Genomic DNA, 21,329 nt, shown 5'->3' with positions numbered 1-21,329 from the left:
CAAAAACATTCAGAAAAAGAATTTTCTCCATGCATCCATGTGAAGACAATTGAGCAATGGCTTACAAATATTGCCAACTGTTCCACTGTACTTCTGGTCTTTCTTCTGGTCACATAATACAGGTAGAGCATAGCAGCCTGCCTTGTTCTTCTCAGTACATGTACATGCCCACAAACACACTGGGAAGCCGCACAAAGGGACATCGTTAACAGACACACGGAGATGCAGTATGTTACTTCATTATATAGTAGAAAATTCAGACACCCCCTTACAGTCACTATTACTATAAAGGTTTTAGAAATGATTCCAGAAACCAAACTCTGCTTGCATTCTATATCCTTTTTTGGCACAGTCGCATCACAAAGATATGTGTTGCCCAATACTTTGAAGAGCAGAACTGAAGACTGAGATTGACACAAACTTGATCAGTTGAATATATGTTTATAAGATTTTAAATCCCTAGAGCCAAATGAATTGCACTTTAGATTATTAAAAATGGCCTTGCAATGGACAATGAAGAAATAAAGAGAAATCAAACCATATAATAATATTGGAACAAACTAAAGATTAAGACTGCTAGAAATAAAAAAAGTTGGTTTTTTTGATCAAGGATAAAATTTGTTGTTACTTTTTGCTATCCTTTTTAGACTTTCTGCCCACAACATGACTGACGTGATATTTTATGGGTGTATTTATAGATAAGAGATGGGATAAAGTATTTATAACTTTAGAGAGAGTGAAGAATTACTAAATTTATCGTATTAGTTGGGGAAGGTTGGAAGTCATTTCTTTTCTTATTATATTCTTAGATTTATATACTCCATGGAACAACTAGAAGAAACTGGAAATACTGAAAAAAAGAAGATTGGGGAGATAGGTTTGTAGTATTCCATAACAAATAATGGATGTTGATTAAGAGAATGCTTTCGTTTCTATTTCTGTGCTAAGTAGAAGATTGGATTAAATAGTTAAAAAAGCCCACTCCAACTCTACAATTCTACTGTAGAATGAATTATGAACTCATTGAGAATTATGATGATGGTGGCTTAGAACTATCCACAAAGCCAAAAATTAACTAATCATAGCATTAGATTGGCCAGATGACTTAACCCAATATGCTTAAAATTTTATCTAACGTTTCAGTCTTATTTCTATTTATACTGGGATAAATCTTTATAAACTTAACAAGGCTGATTTCTGAGGAAACATGGATAAGATTGAAGAGTAAAAATTATCTGAGCAGCAGAATACAAAATACGAAGATAAGAGTACATAGTGACTATCATATCATCATCTATTAATCAATTTAGGCATAAATATCCCTTTATTTACTTTGAATTTTATTGGAGAAAAAGGAGATACTAGGAGTCAAATTCAACTCCAGGGTGACTTTAGATTTAAACTCACTTATTTGAATGTTTTCTTTTTTTAAAAAAAAACTATTATATAATCATCTCTACAATACATAGCATATGCTCTTCTAATATTTTGAGAGTGTAGCATTTTAAAAAAACTGCTATAAGTTGCAAGATTCTATCTCAGTAAAAAAAATTGCCCAGTTAACTCTATTTAACTGTATTAAGGAAACATCCTGTCAAATACAGTTTTAAATAAGCCTCTAAACAAACTTTTGAAGTAAAGCCCAGGAAATCATTTTATTCCCCTTCAGCGTCAGACAACTTTGAAAAGTTTTTTTTAAAAGTCTGACTTTTCAGTGCAACACTGACACCTGTTGCATTTTTTAAAATAGCATGCCACCCGCATTTTGATATTATCCCCATGAATTTCCTAATTGGTAGCTGTTGTCTTCTGTTATTCAACGTATTTTCTGACATGAACAGAAAGGAAAAATATTTAAAACAAAAAATAAAAAAATATTTCAGAGTATAACATCAATTAACACTATAATGTGATTATTACTATTATTTTTCAAAGAATGCTACAAACCTGCTCAGGTTCTACATGACAAAACATTGAAATCTTTTCTTTTACAGCCATTTCTATAGGTTTAGCACTTCTACAAACTATCTGTAAGGGGAAATATACACAGATTAGCAACACACTCTGGAATAACACTTTCCAAGAAGTAGTACTTTCCTTTTTTTGTTTGATTAAAAGGCTTTTAAAGATTTTTAAGGGAAAAGAAGAAAAAGCAAAGATTCAGCTTTCATAAAAATAAATCCCTCACCCTAACAACCTGTGATATAATTTCCAAATCTCACAATTAAATAATCTACGATACCTCCTTGTAGCCAATATCTTTCATCCAAAAAACATCCTGAGGTATTTTATAGCTAAGAATTTGAAAAGTACTCTTTTAATATTATGCTGTGTCTATTTTGTTTTCAAGCTATTTAGTTGCTAACCAAGAAAACTTTCCTCCCAAATACAATCAGCCTTTTCTTGTACCTGTGCTTCCTAACTGAAAGACAGTCATTTATCTTCGGGAAAATTAGTTGAAATTTATGCATTGTTACATAACAAAATTTGGGGGCCCCAAACCAGCTTCTGAACTTGGCCAATATAGGCTTCAGTTATGGAGTTTTATCTAATTTAAATAAATGATGTAGGACCTGTTTCAGCAAAACTAGACACCATAATCTTATTAAAAGTATAATAAGATTAAACATGTAATATCTAGTATCTTTGCAAAAAAGCATTTAGTCAAAGTTATATTTTCTTATTCACCACTTAAGAAATAAGTACACAATGACCAACCAAAAATATAATGCAATTACATCAGGTAGATAACCTGCATATACTTCTGTTTAAAATTTCAGCTAATATGCCACGCTGCAAGCAAATATGTTATGCTCATCAATACTTAATCAGGCAGTTTTTGTCTAATATAAATAACAATGTGAACCTATTTGGTAATCAGAAAATTCCCACTCAGATTCGCTGCCTGAATAAAAAATAATATCCTAATATACATTGCAAGTTAGTGAAACTATAAACATACCAACCACTTCCATTCTAATAATATAATTTTGTACTTTTTTCAGATGCACTATTGCAGTGTATTAAAACTCACCAAATCAGGAGAGAGACCAAGACCCCTTAAAGCACGGACACTGTTTTGAGTAGGCTTTGTTTTCTGTTCACCAGTAGCATTAGGCTGAAAAATATAATTAGAATTCATTCATTTTTTTTCAAAAAACACTTCTATGGAGTAATATATGCACATAGGAATAAGAATAATTAAAATTTAATAGATTTACAGTGAAACATTGTCTTAATAATCCCTCCAATAAGTAGAATTGGGATGCAACAGACTCAATTTCTATCTCCTTTCAAGTCCATTCCATCTGAAATAGTTTAGACAATGTAGTGTAGTTAAAATACCTTAATTCTACCTTAATTTTATTTTAACCACAGCAACATTAAACAAATCACACAATGTTATATGAATGACCTAAATTGCACATTTTCCTATTTAATAGGCATTTGGCCTCATTGGTCTATCAAAGTTTTCACTATTTTTATTATTTTGTTTGTTTTTTTCATTCAGTAACTGGGGTTCTACAGCTGAGCCTATCTGCACTAACCATGGTCCTTATTCACAACACATTTCTCAGTATAGTTTCCCATTTACTTTCCCATTAGTTTCCCCTTTCCTATTCTGGTGATAATTAATTCTTCTTTAATATTTTTGTGTTGAGGTCTGACAAAAATCAAAAATATATTGTGTATATAAAATAACTTTTGGCTAATGCTATGTGAGGTGTGGTAAGCATTCTGCTTTACTAAACACAGGCAATATATACAGACATAGCATTTATTACCAACTTCAGTTTTAAATCTGCACTGAAGAAACCAACCGCATGACTAGTCTAACATCAACACGTTGTCTCACTTTGCATTGTCCAGAAGTCATTATAGCAGCAGTTTTAAAAAGCCTACATTCTATTTTATTATCTCCTTCCTTCCTTCCTTCCTTCCTTCCTTCCTTCCTTCCTTCCTTCCTTCCTTCCTTCCTTCCTTCCTTCTCTTTCTTTCTTTCTTTCTTTCTCTATTATTTCATGGCTTTTCAATAAAGTATACTCTTGGAGAAAAAAAAATGTCTCAAGAACTTCTTTTGCCGGCTAGCATATTGGGACGGTTGACATTAAGCCAGTTCACTCAGTAAGCCTACCTGGACTCCACCTGGAGATCAACCTTGAGATGTCAACTGTGGCCAAAGACACAGAAGAGAAAAAGAAGCCAGAAGAGATCCCAGCTCAGGAGGAATCAGCACTGCTTCAAGCTGTAGAAGGATTGCAAGCTGTTGGCATGCGCCCAAAGCAAAAACCTGAGAAGTTGGAGCAGTCACCCGCAGCCATAAAGGAATGAGTAAGGGAAGCCCCATACCAGGGGCTGATGACCCACTGGGTGATGAACGTGGTTAAGACAATGGAGGCAGAAAACCCCCTTCTCCCTAACAGAGTCAACATGGTCCGAAGCAGTAAATGGAAAGTGAGGCAATTAGCCAAATGGGACTACCCCACTGAGTGGAAGATCCCAAATGCTGGTCACAGCTTGTCCATGGAGCAGTTGAAAGATTGGTAGAGATTCATGCAGCAATGACACCAGGAAAAACCCTGACAGGCCTGGTAACTCTCCTTCCCCCTATATTTCAGCTGGTGACACTAATAGCAACAGCTGTGGTTGGAGCCCCACTGCAAGTAGCAGTGGCCTTCATCACGACACCTCCTCCTCTGCAATTAGCAGCACCGGTGGCACCAGCCATGGTTGGGGCCCCAGCGAAAGCACTCACAGCTTAGATTCTGGCACTGGTGGTGGCAGCTGGGATTCCACCTCCTGAATATGTTCTGATACAGGAGGATTGACAGCCACCACCTTTGATGGTCCATTTCAATGGGTACCCAAGTCACCTAGCCCATTTCTTGGCTCAAGTTTGGCACCACATGGAATGTTATGGAGTGATGTATCCATATGATGTGACTCAGGTCCATGTCATCATGGTCAACCTGGAGGAAAGCGCTTCAGAGTGGTTGGTGTCATTGCATAATGAAGAAACCCCAGAACTACATGACCTTGATGCTTTTATGCAAGCCCTATGAGAGTGAACGGAAGACCCTATGGCGGCTTGATGCATGGAAGACCGTATCCATTCCTTAAAGCAAACGAAGCAACTGGTGATGGAGTACATCCAAGACTTCTGCCATCTGCCTATACTCCTAAGAGATTGGTCTGAATGGATGTTGATCCACCATTTCAGAGAAGGATTAAACAAGAAGTTGTACCAGAATTGCCTGCCCAGAAGGGTGCTGCACAACCTGCAAGCATAGTACCACATGGCCACAGAGGTGGAGATCGACCTGATGGAATTCCATGAAAACACTGGGCATGAGACTTGACCCCGCCACCTAATGAAGAGGCAAGCAGCTCTCAGGGGAGAAAGAGGGAGCCCGCCACCATTCAGAGGAAGAAGACCCCACCAGAACCTTGGTGGCTGCTTTTGGGTGGAAAGGAGGGACACTGAGTTGTCGAATGCTTCAAGCCATAGTCAATGACAGTCCCCCACCTCTGAGCCAAATGAAGAAGAAAAAAGCTCTGCTGAAACCAAAAGAGAAAAGTCATGCAGGACAACAGGTTGGTGAGTTCTCCCCTCTGTCCAGTGAGGGGAAGGGAACTCCAGCCACTGCCAAGATGGGATCAGTCTTCTATGAGAGTGACAGTGAAGATGATGACCTGATGATAAAGGGCACCATCATCCCCTTGACTGCTAGGGTGGATATTTCAATGTCCTCCTCAGGAGTAAAGGGGACCCTTATGGCCTTCTTGGACTCAGGGTGCACCAGATACGTAGTTAGCCCCCAAGTAGTAGAGAAACTAGGAAGGAGGCTAAGGAAGCTAAGAAAACCTGTAGCATTTCCCCAGTTAGACAGTGCAATGCCTAACCACACCTGTGGAGCTAAAAGCCGGGACCAACAAAGAAATTCATTTTATTGTGGCTCTGGGGGTGACAGAGGCCATGGTCCTGTGCCTGGCATGATGGAAGAAATGGAGCCCATCAGTCAATTGGGACAGAGACAAATAGCGGATTTGAAGGAAAACGTCCAGCCAGCAGAAGTTAGGGAAAGTGCTAAGAAGCTGTCTTGCTTGCGGGTAAGAAAGTGAAATAAGAAACAGCCAAAATCCTAAAAGAGAGTGATAGCTCAGAACCAGTTTCCCAAGGAATATCGGGACCTGGCCAAGATTTTTGGCAAGAGGGAATCTGGCACACTTCCACCCCACCATCCCACAGACTGTGCAATTGAGACTGTACCCAGGACTAAGCTGCCAAAAGCAAAGCTATATTCTTTGACAGCCAGGGAGATGGGAGAGCTCCATGAATTTATATATAAGATCTTAGCTACGGGATGTATTCAATTGGTGAACTTGAGAATGGTGGCCGCTGTGCTATTCAAAGAGAAGACGGAAGGTTGTGCATCAACTATAGAGGGCTAAATTGTATATGTCTGGAGAATACGTACCCCCTTCCTTTAATGCAGGACATTTTGGGCCATCTTGCAAAGGGGAAAATTTTCACCAGCCTAGACTTGAGGAAGGCATACTACCGAGTGAAAGAGCATGAAAGCCAGGTGCTACTAATTCTTGCTGATGCCATTTAGGCTACAAGGATCCCCTGCAGTGTTCATGCAGTTAATAAATGAGGTCCTGTATGAGCACTTGTACAAGAGGGTCCTGGTGTATCTGCAGTAGTCAACTCCACCATCCTCTCCAAGCAATTAGCAGCATCAGTCCTTATGAGACAGCAGGAAGCATCGTCATCAATGTTGACCAAGGACCTGACACAGGGGAAGAGTAGTTCCAGCAACACAAAAGAGACGGTTTGGCATGGATGAGGAGCAAACTATAATTCCTAGGATGTACCTTTTACAGGTATTATCTTTAAATAGATTTCTTTCAATTAAGTGTTACTTTTAAATAGATTTGAAGTTAAAGTTTGCATTTAAACAACACACTTCCCTGGATATTGAATTGACCCATCTGAGGCTTCACACAATGTACTATGTTAGAAATTAACCAAACCAGCTTGATTTACAAAACATACTAAGGCACAAAAAAAGCCTAACCCAAGTTTAGTATTTGCAAAATACACATACTCTATTAGGGTTAGAGTTTGATCTAACTAAATGTTCCATATAAATACAATAAAGGCCTTCAAATGTTTATTCACTGATTGAAATACATACAACACAAGCCTTTCCAATCTTTCCTAGAATCATTCAGTCTAAAATGTTTTGTTGGCAATTAATGACCAACAAGAATATATCTAAGAGGATACAATTTCAGCTTTATTTGCTTCTTCAAAAGCCTCTGAATTAATGTTTTATCAAATTTAAATGTGTAAAGCAGTAACATGATGAGAAATACTTACCTGTGGTACTAAGCTGACATGAATGTTGCAAAAGTTCTCTCTTTTGGCCTTAAATTGAAACTGTCGAAAAGCTTCTACAAAGGGCATTCCCTCAATATCTCCAATAGTTCCACCCAACTAAAAGATAACATATGCAGTTAATTAGTTTGAGCAAATGAAAAAGCATTGTTCCATCTATACTTCAGTTTAAGGATGTTTTAAAAATGTATATTATATGTTCCCAGTAATAATTTGGGCAAATTTGTGAGATTATTGTTTTTATGGTTTCATTTTATAGTTTCATCAATGTCATTGTGATATTCTTCACTGCTCAGAGTCTATTGGTTCCATTCCTTCCTCGGAGGATGGTTTTAATTGCTGATGATAAGAGAAGCTGATTTAATGATTTCTTATTTGTGGGTTGTCACAGAAGTCAGTCCTTCCCCCACCTCTCATATCACTATTTATATCTACATGAAGCCACTGACAGAGTCATCTAATATTTGGTGTTTGGTACCATCAGTATGTTGATGATACTCAACATTACATCCCTATCTAGGACCATGCTGCTGATATTTTCCCAGCGCTTGGAAGCTGTGAACATCTGGATAGGAAACAACAAGCAAAAATTGATCCCTAGCAAGAAGAAGTAGTTGTCCTGTCAGACAGGCCCCAGCTACTCCATAGGAAAGAATGACACTTGACTCCATAGGTTTCACAGAAAAGATACTTTTACTAGACAGGCTGAGTGCAGAGTGGAAGAGGCAAGCTCTGAGGAAAAACCATGCAAAAATCATATATTGAAAAAAATCCCCAATGCCTCAAACCCTCCCCACCCAGGAGACCAATCCAATCAGGTCTCATTCTGATGTTTTGAGAACTCAGTGCCTCAGGCACTGTTATAAATTTCTTTCACAGGACTGGCTTCCTTGAAGTTTGGCAGATGGATCAGTTTAGAACCTCTGGTTCCTGTTAGTGTCCATACTCCCTAATTCCCATAGCATTCTTTCACACTTCCAACACACTTCCCCTCCCAGATGCCCCTTCCCTCTCCCTGGGTTATGGCAGTTGCTACCCTGTTTCTCCAACAATACGGCCTCCCCCAATAGGAAGTCCCAGCATGTTTTATAGGCATGAAATGAAATTAAGCCCCTCCCCCCAAATTAAGGTCTATATTAAAACATGCGAAATGGGGGGAATGGGGGGGGGCTTGCCGTTAGGAAGTACTTTTGTTGCACACCCGGATATGGTGCTGCCTGCATTGACCCCGATACGAAGTGCCCCACCAACGCCGAGGTCAACATCCAAGCCATCGCCGCTCGCCCGCCCGAAGATGCAAAGGGGGGGGGAATTAAGTCACCCCTGAAAAGATGGCCTAGCCATTTTTTCGGGGCTCAAAAAAAAATAAGACCCGGCCTTATTATATGAGAAACACAGTAGCAAGCTTCAAAGAAAACAAAGATGAGTAGCTGACATTCGGCCCACCTTTGTAAAGGTGTTCGCTTTAAAAGAGAAAAGAAAAGAGAATCTTATGTATTCAATTGAGGTTGACATTTTAGGTTTGTTGGGTTATTTATTGTGGAAAGCATGAAGGAGTTTGTCAGCTCTAATGTGGCGTCCATCAACCCATTCAGATTGGGGAGCAGTGAACTGTTTCCATGCAATCAACTACTGGATCCTGCCCTTGTGTTTTCAAGAGTCCAAAATTTCTTTCACCTCAAAATGTTGTTCCCCTTCTATGAAAATTGGAAGGGGTAGTGTGGGAGGAGGTGGCCCAAGTGAAATGAACGGGGTGAATTCTTTTCAGGTTTTTGTGCAAGTCCAATTGTATTGTGACTCAGTTGATAATTTTGTTAATTCAGAAGGGACTAATCTACTTAGAGCCCAGTTCTTTGGATTGTTGGGTACAATATATGTACTTTATGGAGAGGTATACTCTGTCTCCCATTTTAAATTCTTTTGGTTTGGCACATTTTTTTATCAGTCTGTCATTTATAGGCTTCTCATGCTTTCTTGAGTACTACTGGTGCGTTATTTTGTAATTGTTTTGTAATTTAGAGGCTTCTCATGCTTTCTCAAGAGTGCTATTGGTGTGTTATTTTGTAATTGTTTTGTAATTTATAGGCTTCTCATGCTTTCTCAAGAGTGCTACTGGTGTGTTATTTTGTAATTGTTTTGTAATTGTTGTAGACATTCTTATAATGAGGGTTTGTCCAAAGGTAGTTCTGGGATTGCCACAAAGTCCTGATCTGAAGCTATCTTGAAGGGGGTAAACCTGGTGCTGCTATGCACTGAATTATTATATGCCACTTTTGCAAACAGTAAAAAATCAAACCAATTATCCTGTTGATAGTTAATATAGCATATGAGGTACTGTTCCAGTATTGAATTGGCTCATTTGCACCTCCTATTCATTTGAGGCGGTGGGAGGAGCTTAAGCCTTGGGCAGTCCCCATGAGTTTCAAAAATTCAAGCAAGGTGAATTGCACCCCTCTGTCAGTGAAGTCTGTAAATATGCTGCACAAATAGTTTAACCAAAGCATGGGCTAATGGGATCTTTGAGCAAGTGATAAAGTGGACTACTTTGGAGAACAATAACCACCTGAATTATGGTGTTCCCAGCACTCTCAGACAGTTCCCCTATGAAGTCCACAGATCCATGGGTGACCTTCATTTCCAAGGGACATGCGGACTTGCCACTGGTTGCAGTAGTCCCATGGGTTTCCCTGGTTGTCTTTTGGCTGACATAGACACTGGGCAACTGGCTACATAGCTTTTGATGTCCTTTTTGAAAGATGGCTACCAGAATTGTCGTTTGACTAGGTGTAGGGTCTTTACAAAATCGAATGCCCTGAGGCTTTTGAGTCATGGCAAGTTTGTAAAACCCTCTCCCTGATAAGGTCTGTGGCTGTAATTCACCCTTGAAAGACTGTTTGCCAGGATGTTGCTGGATGTGAATGATAGGAATTCACATTAGCCTAATAAAAAGGGGTTTTGTCAAGACAAGGACTCTGTTTCGTGATTTTGTGAAGCCTAGGTCAAAACGTTTTCTTCCAAATCCTTCTCCTTCACCCCCAGGGTGATCAACCAGCAGGGCTTCTGGGCTTCCTCATGGATGCTTACATCCCCAGCCATTCAAGCTTCACTTTGGGGTGATACGATTTGGTTGGGTGTCCTCACAAGTTACAGCTTCCTCCAGGCCACTTTTATGGCTTGCCATTTTTTGCTCAGTCCCCTCAATAGACATTGATCTCCTGGTTAACTGCTACTGTCAGACTGGCCCTAGCTACTCCTTAGGAAACAACGACCCTTGACTCCATAGGTTTTAGAAAATGGTACTTTTACTAGAGATGCTGAATGCAGTGTGGATGAGGCAAGCTCTGAGGAAAAACCACATGAAAATTTTATATTGAATGTAATCCCCAGTATTCCCCAGGAAAGCAATCCAACCAGGTCTCGTTCTGATGTTTGGAGAACTTGGTGCCTCAGGCACCAGGGTAAATTCCTTTAACAGGGCTGGCTTTCTTGAAGCTTGGTAGATGGCTCAGTTTGTCATCTCTGGTTCCTGTTAGTGTCAATACTCTCCAATTCCCCATAGCATTCTTTCACACCTTCAGCACACTTTCCCTCCCAGATGCCCCCTCCCTCCTGCTTATTACAGCTGCTAGCAACTCCAAAGAAAGCAAAGATGAGCAGCTGACACATCCATTGGAATTCAAAAGAGGAAAGAGTCAGATAAGGGACCGCATACCTGCAGCTTGTTTGTGGATGGAGCAAGAGGCTTCTTTAGTTTCTCAGGCAGTAAAAGAGACAGTGGAAAATTTGTCTATGGAGATTCTCAATCATCCAAGTCATGGTTATTCCAAAGGTGATTTTTCCAAAAGAAATTGGGCTTTCTTATTTTTTTCTATGAAAACATTTTGCTTCTCATCCAAGAAGCTTTTCATCGCTCCAAGAGTTAGAACTGAAAAGCTTTGGAAAAAGCATTTTTGGGACAATGCAAAATTTATAACTTCATCGTACTTGCAAGATTCTCTTCATATAGGTTACAATAAACTGGATTTAGCCTGCCCGGTTGTGTTTCCTGTCTAATCTGTCTGGTAAGGCTGACACCTATGAAGGAGCAAGTTCATGACTTGGGGCTCCTCTGGATTTGCAGTTCCTGCTGAAACAGCAGGTGGAAGCTACAGTCATGAGGGCCTATGCCCAGTTGGGGCATAGTTGCTCGCCAGCCTGAGGTGAGATGATTTTATACCCATTTTAGTAGCAATTCTAGCTTTCTGGAATGTCCTCCTGCTAGAGGTAAGATTAGTTCCTACATTAATTGTCTTCTGGAAGCAGCTGAAAATAGAGCTCTTCTGGAAAGTGTTTAGCACTTGATAGCAAAGATTTCAGGTTATTTTCTATGATTTTTAGAGTTTTTGTATTATTACTTTAATGCTGCCATGGATGTTTGAATTGTATTCCTATAAACCACCAAGAGTCTCTTGGAATTATAGTCAAGACTAAATATAATAAATTAGCCTTTGCTCATAGCTACATACAGAAAGTTCATACTCACTTCAATTACACATATCTGTGGTTCTTTCTTATCACCATCCACAGGAACTTTCGCCTGATTCATTACCCATTCTTGAACAGCATCAGTAATATGAGGTACAACTATAAATCAAATGAAATATTAATGCAACAGAAAATTGGATATACATTATTTCATGGAAATGTTCCAAGTATTGAAGTTATAATTACAGCTACAGTACGATCTTTTCTTGAGATCTTAGAAGATTCTATAATAATCTGATCAAATGAACTAGTAAGAATAAAGTGTAATTGCTATGTGAATTCTTAGAAACTTATTTACTATTGAATGATAGAAATAATTGCAACTTGAGTAAGAATATTTTAATATAAAATTTAACAATACAGTGCAAACATAAGTGCATCAATAGCTACCTGGTAACTAAGGATAGCAATTTGTATCTTTCAAAAAGTACTTTATAAGGATTGAAATGAAAACATACATGGGAAAAGAATGACCTCAGTTCTGTAAGCGACAATCATTTCTCTAGCAAATGACTAGCTATATGTTTGAATACTGTTCCTGTAAGCACTGCACTGTATGCAGGACTTCTTCTAAAGGAGTTAAGGAAGTTCTGGGCAGTTAGATTTGTTATTGGGATAGAATGAAGTGAACATTGTTTTCTCATCTGTATTTTCAGTATACAATATAAGAATATGGAGCTTGGGAACATTATCAAGTGACAATACTGAATTTTGGAGGTCCTTCTGTGGGTATATCCATGAAGTGAATTATTAAGGAGAGTGCTTTTCAGCATGGCATGATTTCTTTCTTCTTACTGGGATCAATCTGAGTCTTATTATCAATTTTGTTTAAATATTTTAACAAAGGTTAATTGGTTAAAACCACAGGTGTCAAACTCAATCGCATCACGTGATGAATCGTGACATATTGCGATGTTTTTTGCCTTTGCGGAACTGGGGTGGGCGTGGCCTGAACAAGACATATCTGACCCATGGGTTGCCAGTTTGACAGGCCTTTTAAACAATTATAAATTATACTTAAACATGCCCTTTCCTTAATTACTTTTGTCTTTTGTTTTTCGTTGATGCTGTAAAACAGGAGTCCCTAATCCCCAGGCCACAGACCGGTATCAGTCCAAGGTCTGTTAGGAACTGGGCCACACACTGGAGATGAACAGTGAGTGAGTGAAACCAAAACCATCCCACCCACCCTGGTCCATAGAAAACTTGTCTTCCACAAAACTGGTCCCTGATATCAAAAATGTTGGGAACCGCTGTCTAAAACATTCAAAGAATATGTTTAATCTTTAAAAGTCATATCACATTGTTAACAAGACAGTGAACTATTTCACAATTTGTGTCAAGCCTTGAGTTTTTATATAGTTTACTGAGTAAACTAGAATTAACTGAGTTTGTACAAATTTACCACCGTGGATTACTGAGGTGGTGAATTGGACAATTACATGCACTATATCTCAGGAAAGAAGTGAAATAATTTGCATTTTTTTAAAAAAACACAAAGATACCTTGAACAGTTTTTCCCAAGTAATCTCCGTGCCTTTCTTTATTGATGACATGTTGGTAGATCTTTCCAGTGGTGATGTTATTATCCTTGTAAAGGCTAATGTCTAAGAATCTTTCATAGTTTCCCAAGTCTAGATCAACTTCTCCACCATCGTTTAGTACAAAAACTTCACCTGAACAAACAAAGCAGTGATTCTGAAACATACAAAATACTTAGTAAAATATGCTATATTGCATTTTTACTAAGACACAAGAGTTCTACTAAATAGTACTCCTTAGTAGTAGGAATAGAAAATAAAGGTATTTCTAGAGTAATTTTTACTTATAAACATGAACATGAGTCCAGTAGATTTACTATTTACATGTATAAATCATATGTACACACAGAGTGTATATCTATAGTGTGTATATAATACATATATAATAATATATGTCCCACAATACAAAGAATGCTAAGGAACTGAAAAGAGAGTAGAAAAGAGCAATAAAGATGGTAAAGAGCAGAAATCCAAACTTAAAATAAGAAGGGATTTTCTGACCACAAGGCCTATTAAATAGTTGAAAAGCCTGTCTTTTAGAGATTGGATACTGCATCACTGGAAATTTTCAAACTAAGTTAGACATCCATTTGACTGAGATTTTACAGGCTTCCTTCTATGGCAGGAAGTAGAATTATTAGAGCTTTGGAGATCTTCATAGTAGTAAATATTAAGTTGCATAGAAAAATAGAATGTTCAATATTACATAAAACAGTCACATAAGATGCATGAGACTTGAAGCTTACAATTATAATTTGTATTGCCTGTACTACCTTTCTGACTGTCAATGGCTTCTTGCATTTCCTCAGTTACGTATTTGGAAGGAAGAGGAGCTACTACCATTTTATTATTAATAACAGTAAACTAAAGAAGCTTTGCATCAGAACTCAGTATTACCAGACACTATCAGCACCCTATATCCTACAACAACCTAATCTACAAAACTATAAATAAAAATGTATGCCAAATCCTTTGAGATTGTCAAAACTTCATGGGATCTATGGAAAATCCAACAGCTTTTAATTTTTTAGGAGATTTATTATTATCTTGTGGAGACACATATTGTATAAACTTGTGATTATGTTACCATCTGAACTCTACAGCACATGACTATGGCAGGCAGATGTTTCGAAATACCGTTCAAAATAAGGGCCTTAAAAATGCCATTCATGACCATCAGATTTTATTCTCTTCAGGCAGTAGAATAATCTATAACAAGGTTGAAATAAATGAAATTTCTATTTAAATATTTGTGCATAAAAGGGAAATGGAATTAATAAAATATACGTTCTGAAATTCCATTTTGTAAAAAAAAATGCCACAAATACCATGCTCATATGGTGAGAATGTTCCAGCATCTATGTTAATGTAGGGGTCTATTTTGATTGCAGTTACTCGGAGGCCACATGATTTCAGGATGGTACCTATGCTGCTTGCAATAATTCCTTTGCCAATACCCGAAATGACACCACCAGTCACCAGGATATATTTCATGGGGAAATTATGGATATGCTGCATCACTTGAGCTGGAATCCTAAAAATGAAAAGGTTAGATACAGATATCTTTATTCACACATGAAGTAACTATCATAGCATATAATATGCATTTAGCACAGTAGGACTAAAATTAAGAATTTAAGAAATTAAATAATAACAAATACATTTACTTATAGCATAATGTACAGTTATATGTATTTGCCATCAAAATAAATTGCAAATGACAGACAACTAAAATAGCAATAGGAATAGCACTTAGACTCATATACTACTTCACAGAGCTTTACAGCCCTCTCTAAGTGGTTTACAGAGTCAGCATATTGTCCCCAACAATATAAGTCTTCATTTTATGAATTTCGGAAGGATGGAAGAATAAGTCACCTTGAGCCTGGTGATATTCAAACTGCCAAATTGCAGGCAGTCAGCAGTCAGCCAGAAGTAGCCTGCAGTACTGCATTCTAACCATTGTGTAATTACGGCTAAAAGTTTACCAGTTTAACAATAGTAGAATATTTAAAAAGAAGATGCAGAGATATAAGATACATGCCACTTCAAGCAAATGAATTTTTAATTCATGGAACTGAATTAATTACTTAATTTAAAAATTAATTCTAGAAATAGATATGCAAGAATGTCAGTGAAAATGTGTGAATGAAAAGTGTTGTTGCAATTCCTGTTAAAAAAAAAAAATCAATGTTGGGGATCCTAAGAAAGAAGACATTAAAACAGCCAGTGTTTATTTTACAAAAACAAATGGCATACTTTGAATTGAAATTGTGTCATGTAATTTTCAGATCGATTTAGTTTTCTTGGCAATAATATAAAAGAGGTTTACCATTGCTTTCATCTATGGCAATGTTTCTCAATATAGGCAACTTTGAGATTGTGGACTTCAACTCCCCAGAATTCCCCAAACAGCAAGGAGTTTGAAGTTTTTTAACCTCTTTTCTAATCCAGTCTGCATTTTTCATGGAAGTCTCTCATTAAAATACTAATCAGGCCTAGCATTTAAGTTTAAGTATATCTCCTGGGAGCTTAAATGAGTAAAAATAATTTTGACTGATCATATCTCAAACAGGAAATTGCAAAGATGAAACGTATAAAAAGTGCAACTCATGTGTTCAAGAGAACAGCTAAATGTCAAATACCTCTCGGATTAGGAAATGGTAAACACCAAGTAGTCTCAAAGAAATTTTGGTAGCCGTTAAGTGGTTAGAGGAGAAATAGAAAAGTTAGAAAAGTCTGCAGCAGCAAAGAGAAGCAAAATTGCCAAAGATGGTAGATAATGAAGATGAGAGAAGGCTTAAAGTAGGCCAAGAGAGAGTCTAAGTTTGTTTGTCTCTAAGGATGCAAGGACTTCTGGGCTGTCCTTCACCTTTCAGATAATCAGAGTTGGAAGGGACCTTGTAGGTCATCTAGTCCAACCCCCCTGCCCAAGCGGGAGACCCGACACCATTTCTGACAGATGGCCATCCAATCTATTCTTGAAAGTCTCAAGTGATGATGCTCCCACAACTTCTGAGGGCAAGGTGCTCCATTGGTTGATTGTTCTCACTGTCAGAAAGTTTCTCCTTATTTCCTGGTTAAATCTCTCCTGGTTCAGTTTTCATCCATTACTCCTTGTCTGGCCTTTGGGGACTTTAGAAAATAGCTTGACCCCTTCCTCTCTGTGGCAGCCCCTCAAATATTGGAAGACCGCTATCATGTCTCCCCTGATCCTTCTCTTTACTAGACTAGCCAAGCCCAGTTCATGTAACCGTTCTTCATATGTTTTAGTCTCCAGTTCCCTAATCATCCTGGTTGCTCTTCTCTGTACTTTTTCTAGAGTCTCAACATCTTTTACTAACCACCTTTACTAACCAGATTCCAGAATAAGAACCTATGAGACTCTCCTTTGAGACAATCTGCTGGAAAGTGTTTTCAGTAGACTTTCATTTTATCATGCATGGTAGAAATGTTTGCATTTGCTGACATCTATTGAGAAAACAAAGAATTGCATATCATGAATTTGACTAATTTTTATTTGTCAAGCACAGGCAAATAAAAGCAACTAACTACAGCAGTACCCCGGTCGGTATTCATCTACTTTGAAAGACATTGAATTTGGTATTCAACACATTTTGATGAGAAAATTTGTCCCAGTACTTGTCATTTGTTTGGGGCTTAACACTCAAGCTAGAATCTGTCGGTGTTGGTTGTGATTTGTTACCCTTTCCAGCCGAACAAAGATGATGCCTTAGTCATGCAGTAGTTCTTGCCCTGTATACATCCCCATGTAATCTTATCTTAGCTTTTGTGGTCATTTTGTGTATTTTTGCACATTTTTCTCATCAGTACAGGTAAAGCAAAGTTTCTATTTTATTTAATCAAAATATTTATTAATTTTTAGGTTTATTTCTCTTGTAAAGTAATGATATATAACCCTATCATTTTATATATTATCTTAAAAATATGCATTGTCTTTGGTTTGAGAATGCATTCAATTTATTTACATTATTCCTTAAGGGGAAAAAAATTTGGGTACTTATCACGTCTCCTAGAACCAGGGGTGGTATTCAAATTTTTTAATAACCGGTTCTGTGGGCGTGGCTTTAGTTGGTGGGCATGGCTTGGTGGTCATGTGACTGGCTGGGTGTGGGCAACTCAATATCACTCACATCGAGGCACACATCTCCTCGCCTGGCCTCTCATGACTGTGGGGATGCTGCAACAGTCGTAAGTGTGAAAAATGGTCATAAGTCACTTTTTTCAGTGCCATTGTAACTTTGAATGGTCACTCCACACAAGCAAAGTACCAGCAAAGGAAAGGAAAAAAACTCCAGAGACATTCCTGAGACAGGAAATCTAGTCCTGCCAAGAATGTAATAAGGGTCAACAGAGAGGCAGTTTCTATAAGCAACACCAGAATGTTTCCTTCCTGCCTTCCCTACAGGATTAGGCCAGTAATTTCTTTTAACAACTGGTTCTCCGAACTGCTTAGAATGGTAACAACTGGTTCTAGCGAATAGGTGCAAACCTGTATAATCTCACCCCTGCCTAGAACCAATTAACAACCAGTACCAAGGTAGCACTATATAGACTTAGATGCAGGAGTTTTTCAAATGCACCCTTGGTCATGAGAATGGAGCAAGAAATAGCAAAGGGACTAATATTCCTATCCAAGGAAGATATATATACTTAAAAGGTTGTAGCTTGGAAGAATGACAGAATGTGATAAAGTTTTATGTACTTGCATATAATGTAAGGAGAGAAAAACCACTTCATCTCTATCATAATATTAGAACCAGAGGTCATCTTGTGAGACTGAATAGAAACATCAGGGGAAGTACTTCAACATCTACTGGGTAATAAAACTGTGAGGATTTTTTAAAAGATACAGTATTGATTGCACAATCAATAGCTTGAAAACAAAATAAGATAAACTCAAGTTGGAAAAGGTTGTCAATTGCTTCAAGTTCCACGTATATATTACATCCAATATCTGAGGAAGTATATCTTTCAATACCCATTTCTGGAGGTTATAACTGGGAGGATTCTTATATATGTTGTGGGCTTTCCATGGTCAAAAGACTCTAAATCATTACTGTTTAAACACTGTAGTGGACTAAATTCATTTAATCAAGAGAGATTTTGTTTGTTGAATTAATTTAAGACTGATCTACAAACTGACTGATGGGACAGTATGATAAATCATCTCATAAACTAGAAAAGGACCAAATATTTTTGGGAAAAAATCCTTTAAACAACTGCATGATAGATATTGAGCTGATTAAAGATTTTCATTATGAAACAATTTAAAACAAGGGTGTCAAACTCAAGGCCCGCGGGCTGAATCCGGTTTGCGATGAGGTCAAATCCGGCCCACAAAGTCATCCTGGAAACTGTAAGAGGCCAGCCTGCATCGTTTTGGGCCAGCCCATGCCATTCCAGTAGGCGTGCATGTGCACAGGACGGCACATGCACGCACAGGCTCAGTTCTCTGCCACCAGGTACTGGGCAACAAAATTAGTCTGTGGGACTATGGTAAAAAAATAGTTCAGACCTTCCAACCTCATGAAAAAAAAATTTTTTTGTGGTGGGGTGAGAAGTTGGAAGGTCTGAACTGAAACCAAGCAACACTGATAGCAGCTGAGGGCACAACAGCTGTAGTCCCATGCCTGAGTCCTCATTTTATCGACCTCAGAAGGATGGAAGGCTGAGTCAACCTTGAACTGGTGAGATTCGAACTGCCAAATTGAAGGCAGCCGGAAGAAGTAACCTGCAGTACTGCATTCTAACCAGTGCGCCACCGCAGCTCTTTAAATAAAATAAATCTCAAACCATTACACCAGTTGGGGTAGTTGGAAGAAGATGACTACAAGTAGTCCTTCACTTACAACAGTTCATTTAGTGACCATGCAAAGTTATAATGGCACTGAAAAAATGACTTATGACCATTTTTCACACTTATGACCATTGCATGTGATGTACATTCAGATTCTTTACAACTGACTCACATTTATGATGGTTGCTGTGTCTTGGAGTCATGTGATCCCCTTTTGTGACCTTCTAACAAGCAAAGTCAATTGGGAAACCAGTTTCACCACCGTGTTATTAATTTAAGAACTGCAATGATTACTTAACAAATGTAGCAAGTAAAGTCATAAAATGGAACAAACTCACTTAACAACATAAATTTTGGGCTCAATTGTGGTCGTAAGTTGAGACTATCTGTACTTTACTGTCTAAGGAACTGCTAGAACTTAAGGTGGAGTTGCAATTTTTAAACAATTAATAGAGCCGTTGTATGACTGGGATTACAAGGCAAACTGAATCAACTGCATTTTAGCTTATTCCGACATATTGTCAAATATCTAAATATAATTTGACATAATTGTCAAATATCTAAATATAATATGAAATTACATTTTTGTACAATTAATTTCCACAGACTATTTTACAATTTTATTGGTCTATCAGTCCTTCAGAGTAGCTGTACATTATTCCAATTTTTTAAATAAAAAAGAATGGCTAGGAATAATTTCCCGATCCATTTACTTTCAAATGACAGTAAGCATTATTTATCCCTCCAAGTGGTGGGATTCAAATTTTTTTGCTATGGGTTCTGTGGGCGTGGCTTGGTGGGTGTGGCAGAGGAAGGATATCGTAAAATCTCCAGTCAGAGGTGGGATTTGCTGGTTCTCTGAACTACTCAAAATTTCCGCTACTGGTTCTCCAGAACTGGTCAGAACCTGCTGAATACCACCTCTGATCCTTCCCCCTCTGGTAAAAGAGGGCTGTTAAATTTTGACATAGATGGCCTCTTTGACCTTTCTTTTAAACCAGCAGTCCTCTGTCCAAAATGTGGACTTTGCTCTCTTCAAAAGAGTAGCTTTGTCTTTTAAATGTAGATAGAGTGCTGAATCTTGTCCTGATGGGTTTGTTCTCCCATGTTGTGCCATGCATTTATGAAGTGCTTTTGTTCACCCAATGTACAGATCTGCCTATATATTAGTAGTCTATATATTAGAATAATTTATCTTTTTCTATCTGTACATTGGGGAAACAAAGCAACTACTTCATAAATAAGAATCTCCATAGACAACTGCAGCAAGAAAGGTCGTAAAATGGAGCAAAACTCACTTAACACAAATTTTGGGTTCAATTGTGGTTGTAAGTCGAGGAAAATATATATATATGAATACTATATATATATATATATATATATATATATATATATATTATTATAATATATATAGTATTCAGCTTTGTTCGGGTATTTTCCCACATCATTGTAGTTGTGCTTTTAAAGTTGTAGCAATGTTTCGGCAGAATCTCATCTGCCATCATCAGGCTTATGTATGTATGTGTGTGTGTGTGTGCGTGCGCGCACACACACACACACACACACACACACACACACGGGATAATCTTGCCAGAGCAAGAACAGCAATGATTTTTATGCATCTGGGATTGCTGAAGTCATGCTGACTGAAGCCAATGTAAACATTGAGACTGTTGAGCCTAGTCCCCACTCCTGGTTTAGGATACTTTGTGACTTAATTTATGTATAATGAAATCATTATCAACAAATCAAATGCAATCATATCTACTGTGTGCCTAATATATATTGCACTTGTACTTTGACAGATATTTCAGATTTTTTTGCCAACAATCTTTTGGAAAAGTTTTGCATTCCTATTTAAAAGGTGAACATCTCTGAGAAACATTTGCCAAGACCATAGACTTCTTATTAACAGTAAAATCCATGTTGGAGCAGTTATATGTGTAGATTTATTATTCTACAAGTAATCACATTTTTTAAAAAAACACACATTTCACTGTTAATCCCAGAGAGTAATTTAAACAATTGCTATGCATTT

At 37.8% G+C, this 21,329-nt stretch overlaps 1 protein-coding gene across 10 annotated transcripts in view; it reads right to left on the bottom strand.

Moving 5' to 3' along the window:
- CTPS2 (CTP synthase 2) overlaps positions 1 to 21,329 on the bottom strand; it is a 162,626-nt gene that overhangs the window by 120,259 nt on the left and 21,038 nt on the right. For 7 of the 10 annotated variants that reach the window (XM_087938289.1, XM_087938291.1, XM_087938287.1 and 4 more), the window contains 6 exons: positions 14,799 to 15,004; positions 13,435 to 13,605; positions 11,928 to 12,028; positions 7,388 to 7,504; positions 3,035 to 3,118; positions 1,948 to 2,028 (listed from right to left, as the gene is read on the bottom strand). In XM_087938289.1, coding sequence (XP_087794415.1) covers positions 1,948 to 2,028; positions 3,035 to 3,118; positions 7,388 to 7,504; positions 11,928 to 12,028; positions 13,435 to 13,605; positions 14,799 to 15,004 — 760 coding nt within the window. Of the gene's footprint in view, positions 1 to 1,947; positions 2,029 to 3,034; positions 3,119 to 7,387; positions 7,505 to 11,927; positions 12,029 to 13,434; positions 13,628 to 14,798; positions 15,005 to 21,329 lie in introns of all 10 variants that reach the window. The other 3 variants (XM_087938294.1, XM_087938293.1, XM_087938295.1) reach the window with 1 other exon arrangement.

This window comes from Pseudonaja textilis, chromosome 8, assembly GCF_049901715.1.
Source record: "Pseudonaja textilis isolate UNSWEBS1 chromosome 8, rPseTex1.2, whole genome shotgun sequence".
NCBI lineage: Eukaryota > Metazoa > Chordata > Lepidosauria > Squamata > Elapidae > Pseudonaja > Pseudonaja textilis.
The sequence above is the reverse complement of the archived record's forward strand: the minus strand, read 5'-3'. Positions and strand labels throughout refer to the sequence as shown.